Genomic DNA, 15059 nt, shown 5'->3' on the forward strand with positions numbered 1-15059 from the left:
AAAAGAGAGCACATGCGTTACAAGTAAACTTCATTCTCGAACCGTTTCTCACCTTTCTGTTTAAAACACCTCTCTCGTATTAATATATATATATAGTTTTGTCTGTATATGTATTCGTATTTATACATTTAATTCATATATGTATACATTTGCGGCTATAAAGAAAAGGCCGAATGGAAAGAAAATATATATTTGGGGAACTAACAAATGCTCTAAAGAACCCACCTCTCTCTTTTTCTTAACTTGGTTTCATGAACAATTATTATTGATTAGTAATCGTGAGAGAAACAAATATAGAGAATATAAGCATACTTTTCTTTTGAAGAATATATTGAAGATGGTTAAATCGAGAGACTTGTTGCCGTCCTTGGCGATGGTGCTGGTGCAAATCGGCTACGCAGGCATGAACATTACGTCGAAGATGGCTATGGAATCCGGCATGAAGCCTCTCATTCTTGTCGCTTACCGCCAAATCTTTGCCACTATCGCCACCTTTCCCGTCGCATTTTTTCTTGAACGGTACGTACTAATTAGAATCTATACACATGACTTAGTTTGTTAAAAAAAACATATGACTTAGTCAACTAACGGTTTTGGACATGCATTATTATATGATTAACAAAATTGCATTCATGAAATGTTGAATTCATTGTTTCTTGGACAAGATTGTTATAAGATATAAGTTTATATTAGTTCTATTAGTTTTTGAGCTTCAAATTAATTAAGGTTTTCTTACATACTTCTTGAGTCTATGTTTTAAGAAGATCAGCGATAGAACTGAAATATCGTTGTCAACTTCAATAGTTAAATTTTTCTTCTAGTGTTGTTTTGGTTGAAGTTAACATCTGGTTCGTCTTACGTCTAACTGAGAAAGTACAAAACGATTGTAGAACGATTTTCCCTCTTCGACTTTTCTGGCATCAACCAAACTATTTTTTTTCAACCAAACTAATTTTTTTTTTCAACCAAACTAATTACTTTCCAAAGTTTAACAAAAGACTACTTTTAACTAATTTACATGAAGTTCACTTACATTTAAGATTTTTGTCTGGTCAAGACTTTTTAATGTTACTCCAATAAGCTAATTAATACTATTGTTAGTTTGAATGGATTTTAGCTAATTAATATTCAACATTTAAGATGAGTTGGCAACTAATAAATTTCCAATGATTAAATAATAATTAAGAAAATGAAATTAACACGGCATCGTTTTATTTTCCGGAGAATTAACCTATATACGCATAGTATTATGGTAGCTATAGATTTGTTAATGACTAACTATTTACCGTTATTTTTAAGAGTCTCTACGGTCATAGTATCGTCAATCATAGTCCTTTTGTCGAATTGTACGTAATTAATCATATAGTTTCCGGTTCTCGAGAGAACCAAATGAGAAATGTGACGCAGTCTCACACAATCCATGCGTCACGTTTCTTTCTTAAACGGAAAGCACAAACAGACAAAACAAAACATGGTGCCAGGAGAATAAAGCGTCGCACGTGCGTCCCGTTTACCTGTTTCCATCATTAGTTCTAGAATTAAGATGTAAATTTGATTGTTAAATCCTTTAGCCCTGAGTCATTTGGGATGAAAAACTATGTTTTCATTATCACATTCGATGTTAAACTAATTACTTGATTAATGATTACTGACTAACGGAAACGTAAATCACATGGTTTCTTGTGCAGTAAGACAAGACCGAAGATCACACTAAGGGTTCTTGTCCAAATCTTCTTCTGCTCCATCACCGGGTATTTACATATATACACTTTACCTGCCAACTGCAGTCTCATTTTATAAACTGTATTATTAATACTTATCTTAAACAAAGCAATGAATTCTTAGTACTTAATAAAACATAGTTCTTATAAGGTTGTTTATCTTGATTTTCTTCGCAGTGTGACCGGGAACCAAGTGCTCTACTTCATAGGACTTCAGAATTCATCTCCCACCATTGCTTGTGCCTTAACTAATCTCTTGCCGGCGGTCACTTTCCTCCTCGCCGCAATCTTCAGGTTATCTATATTATATCTATATGAATCTACCCTTAATAAAGTTTCCATCATGTACTAAACTCGTTAGTGGTAACTTTTTTTAAACTCAAAACAACATTTTCAGACAAGAAGCTGTAGGGATTAGAAAGGCATCAGGACAAGCCAAGGTGATAGGGACAGTAGTATGTGTGGCCGGAGCCATGGTTCTTTCCTTCTACCATGGTCACACCATTGGCATTGGAGAGTCCAAGATCCATTGGGCTTATGCTCAAAACATCACTAACCATGGTTCCGATTCCAACGGTTCTAACTTCCTCTTGGGGCCTTTCATGATCATGGCTGCCGCCGTTTCGTGTGCCGTTTGGTTCATTATTCAGGTAACTCATATACTAAGTATATAATTTTTTTCTCTAAACAGCAAATTGTTTCTTCAAAAATATATACTAAGTATATATAACTTGTTATCAGTTTCTATCTGGAAAACCAATTTCAACCAAACTGAAATAGCAGATACCTAAAATTGAACTAATTTTCAATTTAGCTATTGCCAAATTTTCTTTTCTTTTATAATTAAGAATCATTAGATTCTTTTTGTATATCTTCAAATAATTTATTTTTCAAAATAAAACTGAATAGACACAATTATTTATTCCAAACCAAAATTAAATTTCTAACCAAAAAAGTCTAACAATATAATTGAATAAATACATATACTGAACACTTTTGTGTTGGTTTATAAAGCTAGTCAAAATTAAAACCGCTACTCATCATAATCTATACAGATTATTATGGTTGATTGTTTTTTGTTTGTTTGCTACAGACGAAAATGAGTGAAACATTTGCAGCACCATACACGAGCACACTTCTAATGTGTTTGATGGGAAGTATCGAATGTGGAGGCATCGCTTTGATCTCCGATCACAAACTCGCTGATTGGTCTCTCGGCTCTCCTCTCCGTCTCATCTCAGCCCTTTACGCCGTAAGTACATTTACATATACTATGATTAGAAATTAGAAAATAATCTTAACTAAGCAAAGCATATTTGGTATATAATTTTAAACGCAGGGAGTGGTGGCGTCTGCGTTAGCGTTCTGCTTAATGTCATGGGCAATACAAATAAAAGGTCCTCTCTACGTATCTGTTTTCAGCCCATTACTGCTCGTAGTTGTCGCCGTTTTCAGCTGGACTCTTCTTGAAGAGAAACTCTACACCGGCACGTATGTTTTCTATGCTCTCTTTTTTTTTTTTTTTGTCAACTATGTTTTCTATGCTCTCACTTTACAAAAATTAATATAAAACCGGATGATGATGCTGACTTAGATGATATGTATGTATTAGGTTTATGGGATCAGCACTTGTGGTTATTGGGCTGTATGGCGTTTTGTGGGGGAAAGACAGAGAGATGAATGAGAATCAAGACCAAGAACAAGAAGAGAACCAAAAGAAGGTGAAACAACAACACGCAGCCAAATGTGATGTTAACGAAGATATTGAATCGAGATTGCCTACGGGAGGAGGAGGAGCAGCATCAGGTAGTGGCAACGGTGCCGGTAGACTTATCTCGCCTTAAAATGTTGTTGCTTCTTCATCATATAAGTATGAGCTATTATGAGTCAACTAAACTGGATATCCATTTTTTTTTTGTTATAAAGCATATTTGAGTTTCTTAACCGGTTGATTTCGGATTTGACGATAAGATCCATTAAAAAAAGAAGATAAAATCGTTGACCAAAACTAAGAGACTAAAATCTTACAACAAAATCTCAAAAATAAGAAAAAACACTTATGGGAAAAACTATAAACCATTTATGAGTATCTATTTGTGATACTATGTGAGCTAAACAAAGCTAAAGAAAAAGATTATGTAATAATTTTAGGATTAATAAACAAAATTTTCGAATCCTAAAAATGAACGCACTAACCATCGTCCGGTAGAAGAGCCTAGGAATGCAGTGAATGAGCGTACAAACACACTAGCCGATGTGGAGTTAATCGCAAAAATAAGATAGATCAGTTATCGAATGTTGAACATGTATGTGGGTAGAGATTTGCAATTAAGAAGCTTCTGAATACATTATAAATTTTCTGAAAACATTTGCTTATATATTATCAAAACTTCAACAATCATATTATGAAGGAACCATATGACTAATGATTTTTTCCATGGCCGCTAAAACATTTGTCTCTCTGTTTTTAGCAATCATCGGATTGACATTATAACCGGGCACATTAAAATCTGTCTTACATATACCAACACCATAGGAAACCTCATCCATGAGTCCGATGATCTCAGCGAACCGGTCCTCGTTAAAGAGAGATACAGCATTCGTGAACGATGCGTTCACACGGGCGTAAGATTCAACACACTTCTGTAGACCGGGCCCGCTTCCAACATTTAAAAAGATCGTGCTGATGAAGGAATATGTGTTGGCCGATATTCTTTCAGCTTCTGTCACAGTCACTTTCAAGAAATCTTTCATGATTGGGGAAGTAGCCTGGTTCTTGGCAAGGATCCCACTGCAGAATTTGATGTCTATTGTCTGTTTGCAGATGGCATAGATTGTTTGTTGAGTGTTCGCTTCTGCGACGGAGCAAACGAGTGTAATCGCCAAAAGTATCAAAAGAATGCGATACATTTTCATTCGTGTTTTTTTGGTTTGTGAGTTACGATTCGGTGGTGGTTTGAGAATGATTCCGATGATATCTTTATATTTGAAAATTAGGCATCTTAATAAATTAGTCAATAGGTGAATATCTTTATATTAGCTAAGTTTTGGGTGAGTATAAAGATATCGTAATCTTCTTCAGTTATAGTCAATGAGATTTATGGAAGAATACCAACTGAAGAAGATTTTGTTTGACTACGATAGTGTTTGCAAACTGAAGTTTAAAGTCTTACATGGAATCTCACTTTGGTAAGCTTTTACTGATTGTTTATCCACAGAATGTGGACCTCTACAAGATTAAAAAAAAAAGAGAGAAATTACTTGGAATAGCTCAAATCATTCTAGTAATTACTATATTGATATTCCCTACAAAAATGCATCATTCTTGTAGGAATAGAGCAGAATCAAGTACTCATTCTATTTCATTTTAAACATTATTTTAAGATTTAGACATACAGATTAAAAAAATATTTAATTATATATTTACTAGTTATTAGATTCAGGTTATTATGGGCTTCCAACTTAAAACCAATTGACAATTAGTAGATTGACCATAAGCTTTTATATATTACTTAATTATTTTTCTAACTACCGATGTGGGACTTTATTCATTAACACTTCCCATCACGCAGATGCATGTACAACTGTGGGAATACCATCCACGGAATGGTCCAACATCGGGTGGCTCTTTTTAATTTAACTTTGATCCACAAGGATCGACCGCTCTGATACCATATTAGATTCAGGTTATTATGGGCTTCCAACTTAAAACCAATTGACAATTAGTGGATTGACTCTAACCCTTTATATATTACTTAATTATTTCTCCAACTAATCACATTTTAACCAATATAAAACAAGTTAGAATATAAAATTACTAAATTTTACATTAAAATTATAAAACAATACTTATTTTGAAGCAAAAACTTTACTATACATACTCGGGGAATAGAAGGTAAAGAAAAAAGTATATTTATAATATACTATAGAATTTTATAAACTTCTATGAAAATTATAATAAAAAACCACTATACACATTGGTAAATAGTTTTAGAATGAAAACTAATAAACAATCACTCCTTCAGTTTTCATTTTATTTGTCGTTTAGATTTTTTATACCGATTAAAAAAACCATTCAAAGTTATTTTTTTCTCCTAATTAATACATTGTTTTATTTGACTTTGTTAATTAATGAGATAAATGACTAGGAATAAAACCGAAAAGTTAGTAAATAAATGCATTGAAAGTATAAAATAACACTTAAAGTGAAACAAAATTTAACTTAAAAAACGACAACTAATTTGAAACGGATGAAGTATAATTTATATTGTTTGGAACTATTATTATTTGTTGAAAACAGAGAAAACAAAGCTGATATTTTATGTTGGACTAAGCTTGAAGATTACTTGAAGTGCAAGTAATGATCCTAAATCTACCAAGTTATGGAATTAGATAAATACATTATGTTTAGGAGTTATCTATTCATGTTTATCTATTAGGTTTAGGAATATATAATCCCTATATAAGGAGATACCTAGTTGTGGTATAACTTGTGAGTTGTGAAAGGGATTGAGAGAGCTTAAGTTTTTGAGTTAGTTTTCTTAAGCATATAATAAAGAGAGGCATTCTTTGTTCTTGATTCAGTTCGTGATTTATAAGTTTGAGTTCTGAAACTATATTTGGTATCAGAGCACAGGAGAGAAAGATGGATATTGTTGCAGCTACCGATCGACCTAAAGGAGGAACGTCATCATCAATTAAATGTCCTATGCTCACATCGACGAATTACACAGTCTGGGCAATGCGCATGAAGATAACCCTCAAAGTACACAAAGTATGGGAGACTATTGAGGATGAAAAAACAGAGGGAGAGAAGAATGATATGGCGGTTGCACTATTATTTCAATCAATACCAGAGTCTCTCATCTTGCAAGTCGGGGAGTTAAGTACGGCAAAGAAAGTTTGGGAGGCCATCAAAACACGACATGTAGGAGCAGAGAGGGTTAAAGAGGCGCGGCTACAGACTCTCATGAATGAGTTTGAGAGACTAAAGATGAAGGATAAGGAAACTATAGACGACTTTGGAGGAAGACTGTCCGAGATATCATCAAAGTCAGCAGCGTTAGGTGTGGACATCGATGAACCTAGACTGGTTAAGAAGTTCCTGTCAAGTCTACCGCGAAAGAAGTACATACACATTGTGGCTTCTCTGGAACAGGTACTAGACCTAAAAACTACAAGCTTTGAGGACATAATTGGTCGCCTTAAGGTCTATGAGGAACGCATAACAGAAGATGAAGAAGAATCTCAGGATGATCAACGGCAACTAATGTATGCTAACATGGAGTCTAATGGGAATCAAAGCCAGCGAGGTTATAACGACCTCCGTAATAGAGGAAGAGGAGGTCGTAGAGGAAGAGGTCGCGGTAGAGGAGGCAGAGACACATCGAGAGTCATGTGTTACAGATGTGATAAACTTGGGCACTACGCATCTGACTGTCCGGACCGGTTGCTAAAGTTGCAGGAAACAGAAGAAAACAAGAGTGAAACTCATGACGCAGAGGAACTCATGATACATGAGATTGTTTACCTCAACGAAGATGGGATTGTGCCAAGCAAATACGAGACCAAGATGGGTGGAGACAACGTTTGGTACTTAGATAATGGTGCTAGTAACCATATGACAGGAGACAGGAGATATTTCAGACATCTGGATGATACTATCACAGGAAAGGTGAAGTTCGGAGATGACTCTCGGATAGATATCAAAGGAAAAGGGTCTATAGAGTTTATTGATCGGAACGGCGAGCCAAGGACGATGACAGAAGTTTACTATATTCCTGATTTAAGAAGTAACATCATCTCACTTGGACAAGCCACAGAATCAGGTTGTGATGTTAGCTTAAAAGGAGAATATCTCACCATGCGTGATCGAGAAGGAAAGCTACTTGTAAAAGCTCTGAGGTCAAAGAATAGGCTTTACAAAGTTTATATGGGTCTAAAGGAGGACTTATGCTTATACACGACATCAATGGGGGAGTGTGCTAGGTGGCACTCAAGATTGGGACATGTAAATCAGGAGACAATGAAATATATGATACAACGAGAGCTTGTCACAGGAATACCGCAGCTGAAACTTGAGAAAGAAGTTTGTGGATCATGTATGCTTGGGAAGCAAGCAAGACAGGCGTTTCCAAAGGCAACGACTTACCGCGCCAAGAAGATATTAGAGCTTATACACGGAGACTTGTGTGGCCCCATTACACCAAGCACTGCAGGAGGAAACAAATATATATTTGTACTCGTGGATGATCATTCTAGGTATATGTGGTCAATACTACTTAAGAAGAAGAGTGATGCATTTATAAAGTTCAAGAGATTCAAGGAAGTAGTGGAACGAGATTCAAAAGCAAAAATTCAGACTCTCAGAACCGACAGAGGTGGAGAGTTTGTGTCACGAGAGTTCAACTCTTTCTGTGAAGATTCTGGAATCAAGAGGCATCTTACGGCTCCATACACTCCGCAACAAAACGGAGTGGTAGAGAGACGTAACAGGACGTTGTTAGAGATGACGAGAAGCATCTTGAAAGACAAGAAGGTTCCTAACTATCTTTGGGGAGAAGCAATACGGCATTCAACTTATCTCTTGAACAGGATTGGTACAAGATCACTAGCAGACATGACTCCGTATGAAGCTTATAATGGAAGAAAACCGAACCTATGTCACCTACGAGTCTTTGGATGCATCGGCTACACTAAGGTTGAAACAGAGCACTTAAAGAAGCTTGATGATCGATCTCGCTTGCTAGTGCATTTGGGCACTGAACCGGGGTCTAAGGCATATCGAATGCTTGATCCTAAGACACGTAAGGTTGTGGTAAGTCGTGATGTGGTCTTCGACGAGACAAAAGGATGGAACTGGAACAGAGACTCTAGTATTGAAAACAGAGTTGGAGATTTTGAGGTTACTATTGGAGAGTTTGGTAACCATGGACTACAAGAAGATATTCCTAATATGGATAGGATTACTGAGATAAAGTCAGAGGACGTCGAGGAGACTAGTAATGATGATATGAAAGAACCAACGACTCAAGATATGAGTGATGAAACAGGTGATAGTGAAGAAGAGGAAGCAGCTCCGACTTTAAGAAGATCTCAGAGACAGGTGTTCACACCAAAGTATCTTGATGATTATATTCTGATGATAGAGGAGGAAGAAGGAGAGATGCTTCTGAATGTGATAAACCATGAACCGAGAAACTTTCGTGAAGCACAAGAAGCAGAGGAGTGGATCAAAGCGTGTGATGAGGAAATACAGTCCATTGTTAAGAATGGAACTTGGGAGCTGGTAGAGCTTCCACGCGGTGCTAAGGCTATAGGCTTGAAGTGGATATTTAAACTGAAGAGAAACTCAGACGGCAGTATTAATAAATACAAGGCACGGCTTGTAGCAAAGGGTTATGTTCAAGAGTATGGTATAGACTTCGATGAAGTCTTTGCTCCTGTTGCTCGCATAGAGACAATCCGTCTTCTCATCAGTTTGGCAGCATCAAGAGGCTGGGAGATCCACCACCTTGACGTCAAGACCGCATTCCTTCACGGAGAACTTAAAGAGGTTGTATACGTCACACAACCGGAGGGTTTTGTAGTAAAGGGCTCTGAAGGAAAAGTCTACAGATTAAGGAAGGCGTTATATGGACTCAGGCAAGCGCCTAGGGCCTGGAACAACAAACTTAATCAAATACTAAAGGAGTTGCAGTTTACTAAGTGTTCTAAAGAACCATCAGTGTTTCGAAAGGAGGTGAATGGCGAGCTTCTACTTCTTGCAGTCTATGTAGACGACCTGTTTGTTACAGGTACAAACGTCGATGTGATCCGGAAGTTCAAGAGGGAGATGTCTAGTAAATTCGAAATGAGTGATCTAGGGAAGCTGTCCTATTACCTTGGGATAGAAGTTCATCAACACGAGGAAGGTATAACCTTAAATCAAAAGCGATATGCGTTGAGAATACTAGAAGAGGCAGGCATGAAGAACTGCAACTCGTGTCATATTCCAATGGAGGCAGGCTTAAAGCTTTCAAGAGCTTTGGAAGAAGATGAGATCGATGCTACTTGTTATAGAAGGAACGTTGGTTGCTTACGCTATTTACTCCACACCCGACCTGATTTGGCGTTTTGTGTGGGAGTTTTGAGTAGATATATGCAGGCGCCAAGAGCATCACATGGAGCAGCAATGAAACAATGTCTAAGGTACTTACAGGGAACTACATCGTATGGTATCACGTTTGCACGTACTGGTTCTGAGATGATTAAGATAGTAGGATACAGCGATAGTAGTCATAACGTCGATGAAGATGATGGGAGGAGTACTACAGGACATATCTTCTATGTTGGAGATAGTCCTATTACTTGGTGTTCACAGAAGCAAGAGACAGTTGCTCTAAGTTCTTGTGAAGCAGAGTTCATGGCAGGGACTGAGGCAGCAAGGCAAGCCATTTGGCTACAAGACTTACTCGGTGAGATCATGGGCAGTGCGAGCGAACGGGTGGTCATCAGGATAGATAATCAATCAGCTATTGCTTTGACTAGGAATCCAGTATTTCATGGTCGAAGCAAACACATACACACTCGATTCCATTTCATAAGAGAGTGTGTAGAAAAGGAGCTGATCGAGGTCGAGCATGTACCCGGACAAGAGCAAAGGGCTGACATCCTAACCAAGGCACTAGGGAGAACTAAATTCAAGGAGATGAGGGAGCTCATAGGAGTTCAAGATGTGTTGACAAAAGACTTCAAGCTTAGGAGGGAGAATGTTGGACTAAGCTTGAAGATTACTTGAAGTGCAAGTAATGATCCTAAATCTACCAAGTTATGGAATTAGATAAATACATTATGTTTAGGAGTTATCTATTCATGTTTATCTATTAGGTTTAGGAATATATAATCCCTATATAAGGAGATACCTAGTTGTGGTATAACTTGTGAGTTGTGAAAGGGATTGAGAGAGCTTAAGTTTTTGAGTTAGTTTTCTTAAGCATATAATAAAGAGAGGCATTCTTTGTTCTTGATTCAGTTCGTGATTTATAAGTTTGAGTTCTGAAACTATATTTTAGTCATATATTGAATCTGAAATTTAGAGTAAATTATACTAAAGCGACTAGTCGTATTTTATTTAAATATGATTTTTAAACTGTGTTATTGAATTTTTAATATATTATAATTAAATATTTTAAGTATTGGATTATATGATATTTGTTATATTTATCGTGTTTTGGGAGTATTAAATTAAATATAAAAGTCCTTTAATGGGTTTAATGGCAACGGTGCCGGGATGCCTATATATCTCGCCTTAAACCGTGATGCTTCTTCATCATACAAATATGAGCTGAGTCAACTAAACTGGATATCCATACCATTTTTTGTAATAAAGCATATTTAAGATTCCTGACCGGTTGATTTTGGATTTGACGATAAGTCCGTTTAAAAAAAAAAAGATAAAACCTTTGACCAAAAATAAAAAAAATATAATCTTACAGCATGTCGCATAAATAAGGTAAATCACTTATGGCAAAAACTATAAATTTGATAATGATTCGAGATACCTGCTAGAAAGCAAAACCATATGCTTGAGCAGGCGTGGAAATCAACCAGTAATATGATCAGACGCTAAGCAAAAAATAAGATTAATCACTTATGGCAAAAACTATATTTTACTACGTACCATTTATCAAACTGCAAACATGTATGCGAGTAGATATTTGTAATTAAGAAGCTTAATCTATACTATTAAAGCTGAAGTACGAAAATCAAATGTTTGGCAACATGGATAAGAAAAAAATATATTTGATTGGATACATAGATAGCATCTCTAATTATTATTATTACTCATTTTAATAAATAAACATCACACATTTATTTCTAAATATATGCGATCGTTTGTGTTCCCTAAAAACAAAATCTTTGATTTCTAAGTCTCCTATTTCGTCGTCCCTAAAAAAGAAGAGGTTCATAACAGAGCTTCATATCAATTTGATCATAAAAGCTGACGTAGAAAACTGAGATTACATGTCAACATATCAAGTAGAAAATGACATATCTTAAGAACTTCATATCAATTCAAGTTTACTTTTTATACATATCGTCTTAGATCAAATTATTTTATCATCATTGCAGTCTAACCGTAATTATATAGATGGCATGTCAACCTTTTTTTTTGAATAAATTCTTAATATAGTTTTCTTAGTATATTATTGATTATCAAACCGTAAACAGAATATCAAGATCTATTAAACCAGATTCATATTACGTTATGAACTTCTATATCACGTGAATTGGTCCCCAAGTTTGAATTAATGATACCAAATATATTACTTAACTACTTTACAAAATCTACTCATGCATCTCTCACAAATATCTTCATCTTAATAACTCACTTAAATTTAGTGAATCTTACTTACTTAATTCAATATTATATTTTCACATTCCTTTTCCAATAAAGTATATTAATAGTTTTAAAAATTTGTTACTAAAAAAGAAAAATCGAAGATGAGATCACTAATTTACCTTTTTCTCTTAAAATGTAAATCTTATGCATATTATATATAGAATATTCTCAAGTATCATAACTAATTTACCTAAATTCGCCTACATTGTAAATCTTATGAATATTCTTTGCGTGATAGTTTCCACAAAATATTAAACAGTATACATCTATATAATTAAAATTCAAATCATTAGATTGCAAGTTTAGAAATAGTTATATATATTATAAAAATATAACCCCGCCCAGTCGGGCGGATCATGATTTAGTACTACATTATTTATAATATTTCTGAAAACATTTGTTTACATTATCAAAGCTTTAACAATTAGATTAGGAAGAAATCATATGACCAATGATCTGTTCCATGGCCACTAAGACCTTTGTTTCTCTATTTTTCTCAATCATCGGATTGATATGATAACCGGGCACATTAAAATCTGTCTTACATATACCAACACCATAAGAAACTTTACCCGTGAGTTTTAGGATCTCACCGTATAGTCCTTGATTGAAGAAAGATACAACCTCCGTGAACGCAGTGTTTACAATTTCGTAAGCTTCGGCACACTTTTGCAGACCGGACCTCTCGTCTCCAGCATCTCTAAGGAGTGTGCTGATGAAGAAATAAGTCTTGGCCGAGAATGTTTCAGCTTCTGTCACTGTCACGTTCAGGAGATCTTTATTGCTTGGGGAAGACGTAGCCAGCTTCTTGGCAAAGACCCCCTGGCAGAATTTGGTGTCTATTGTCTGTTTGCATATTGCGTCAACTCTTTGTTGAGTATTGTTATCGAGTAGAGCTTCTGCGAAGGAGTAAGCGAGTGTAATCACCAAAAGTACCAACAGAATGCGATACATTTTCATTCGTTTTTTTTGTTTGTGAGTGATCTGTGGTCATTTGAGAATGAACTCGTTGACAAATTTATCTTTTAAAATTAGGCATATTGATGAACTCATTAATTAATCAGTCAATGGTCAAAAACATTTGTGGGTGCATATATTCCGTGTGAGCATTTGTTTAGCTTTTAAATGTGCGTTTTGTCATTTTTCAAAAGTGATTCCATGTTTAATAACCTTTTCTGTAAAATGGCATCAATGCAGCCCCATCAATATGTACATATATTAATGGAGCAATATATAGACTGTACAAGAAGAAAATTCAGTCAATGTCTTGATGTATGGTAAAACAACACACAAAAGAATACCAAACTGAAGAAGATTTTGTTTGACTACGTAAATGCTTGCAGATTGAAGTTCAAAGTCTTGCATGGAATCTAACTTAGGTAAGCTTTTACTTTTTTTTGGGTAAAATGGTAAGCTTTTTTTACTTATTGTTTATTCGAGTGACATTAGGAATCCTGGAGCAGCAATAAAAAGTAAAGAGTAAAAACACACACACTATTTACTATAATATGAAAACCATTATATGCATTGGTAAAAAGTTTTGAGATGAAAGTTAATAAACAATTATAATTTATTTTGTTTGGAACGATTATTGTTAATTAAAAGCTAGAAAAAGTGAATGCTGCTTTTTAGAGTGATTTGTACTAAAGTTATGTATCATATATTATTTAATTATAATATTTTTTTTAAAAAAACTGTGTTATTGAACAATGATTTTAAAATTTGCTATAAAGACTAATGTTATTTAAAACAAAGTAGTGAATTTTAATAGTTTTGTTACAATTTATAGTGTTTTGTGGAGTTTCTTGATAAAATATATAAATCCAAATCTCATGGTTTAAAATAAGATTATTTTTAGAAAATACACTAGAATAGTATAAAAAGTTTTTGTCACAAATATAATGATCAAAATGTTTCATTAAAAAGTTGAATATACATTTATACTTCTTGGTTAACTAGTCTAAATCTTAGGGTTTAGAGTTAAGGGGTGAAAACTTGAGATTAAGACTTAATATTTTATAGAATAAAAATAAATATTAAAAATTAAATTTGAAAAATAGTTTCAAAAACCATTTTCGAATTACAAAATAAATTTTTAAGAAAAAATTATAGAAAATTTTGGATTTGAAAACATATTACTGAAACTATAAAACATATTTTCACTTTTTTTTGTATTTATATATCTAAAGTATTATGGATTTTTTACCTATTAAATGAAACATTTTTGGTCATTTTCCTCTTTAGGATCTTTTTTGTGAAAAAAAGTTAAAAATTGTTTATTTGTGAGAATTACCCTTATTTTTATTATAACCAGTAATCTAAAACTTATTAAAACCAAAGTAATCCAAATCTTCCAAATGTTATATTGGATTTCTTTCCTGTTACAAACTGCTTATTAGTATACTAGTTACTTTATCTACATCATTGAAAAAGCAAGGGCCCGTAACAACTGAACTAAGCAAATAAGCATTTCCATTTTTCACCATATACCCTGAAACCGCAGACATGGTGATCAAGATTTTCATCACTCTGCTCTTCTCTATCAAAAGCTTCTTCTTGTTCAGAGGAATCGGAAAATCGGTCCTACATCTTTTCAATATATTTCTTGCGGATAAAATGTCTATGATCATACGTTCATACTCTTCCCGACAAAAGTCGTGGCGTACTTTCAAGAAAGTACTGGTTTCGTCAGTGTAAACCGTTAAACAAGTGTTCAGACCAGTCGTTTCCTCAGGATCAGGATGTTCACGCAAGATGTTACCGATGAAAATATATGTATCACTGGCGTGTTCAATAGCGATGCGGAATATGAGATATGTGAGATCTAAGAGATTCGCTGTTTTTGTCTCTAAATGTTTGTGAATGATCTCTTTGCATAGTTCGTAATCTCCGGTTTTAGTGCATATACTATCGATTAGTTCTTGTGTCGGTCCATGGACTTCGACTGCTTCCAT

The 15059-nt window shown here is 34.7% G+C and overlaps 4 protein-coding genes across 4 annotated transcripts; 1 reads left to right on the forward strand and 3 right to left on the reverse strand.

Moving 5' to 3' along the window:
* Positions 1-211: 211 nt before the first annotated feature.
* LOC108833051 (WAT1-related protein At1g09380-like) lies at positions 212-3617 on the forward strand. Its single transcript, XM_018606497.2, has 7 exons — positions 212-519; positions 1689-1751; positions 1899-2015; positions 2119-2371; positions 2815-2973; positions 3061-3212; positions 3334-3617. The coding sequence occupies exons 1-7, from the start codon at positions 338-340 to the stop codon at positions 3563-3565; spliced, it is 1158 nt and encodes a 385-aa protein (XP_018461999.2). The 5' UTR covers positions 212-337; the 3' UTR covers positions 3566-3617.
* Positions 3618-4124: 507 nt separating this feature from the next.
* LOC108833049 (uncharacterized) lies at positions 4125-4631 on the reverse strand. The gene has a single exon (XM_018606495.2). The coding sequence runs from the start codon at positions 4629-4631 to the stop codon at positions 4125-4127; it is 507 nt and encodes a 168-aa protein (XP_018461997.2).
* A 7776-nt stretch (positions 4632-12407) lies between these two features.
* Positions 12408-13098, reverse strand: LOC130503524 (uncharacterized). The gene has a single exon (XM_056998160.1). It carries the CDS (start codon positions 13063-13065, stop codon positions 12535-12537), a length of 531 nt encoding a protein of 176 aa, XP_056854140.1. The 5' UTR covers positions 13066-13098; the 3' UTR covers positions 12408-12534.
* A 1388-nt stretch (positions 13099-14486) lies between these two features.
* Positions 14487-15059, reverse strand: LOC130495452 (putative invertase inhibitor). Its single transcript, XM_056986832.1, has one exon. The coding sequence runs from the start codon at positions 15057-15059 to the stop codon at positions 14487-14489; it is 573 nt and encodes a 190-aa protein (XP_056842812.1).

Source organism: Raphanus sativus, chromosome 1, assembly GCF_000801105.2.
Source record: "Raphanus sativus cultivar WK10039 chromosome 1, ASM80110v3, whole genome shotgun sequence".
NCBI classification, from domain to species: domain Eukaryota; kingdom Viridiplantae; phylum Streptophyta; class Magnoliopsida; order Brassicales; family Brassicaceae; genus Raphanus; species Raphanus sativus.

Excerpts from the sequence above, each read along its gene's own strand:
- LOC108833051 (XM_018606497.2), top strand. The coding sequence starts at position 338 with ATGGTTAAATCGAGAGACTTGTTGCCGTCCTTGGCGATGGTGCTGGTG. Across the intron at positions 2,016-2,118 it reads CTCCTCGCCGCAATCTTCAG|ACAAGAAGCTGTAGGGATTA; the intron begins GTTATCTATATT and ends CAACATTTTCAG. Across the intron at positions 3,213-3,333 it reads GAGAAACTCTACACCGGCAC|GTTTATGGGATCAGCACTTG; the intron begins GTATGTTTTCTA and ends TGTATGTATTAG.
- LOC108833049 (XM_018606495.2), bottom strand. The coding sequence starts at position 4,631 with ATGTATCGCATTCTTTTGATACTTTTGGCGATTACACTCGTTTGCTCC.
- LOC130503524 (XM_056998160.1), bottom strand. The coding sequence starts at position 13,065 with ATGAAAATGTATCGCATTCTGTTGGTACTTTTGGTGATTACACTCGCT.
- LOC130495452 (XM_056986832.1), bottom strand. The coding sequence starts at position 15,059 with ATGGAAGCAGTCGAAGTCCATGGACCGACACAAGAACTAATCGATAGT.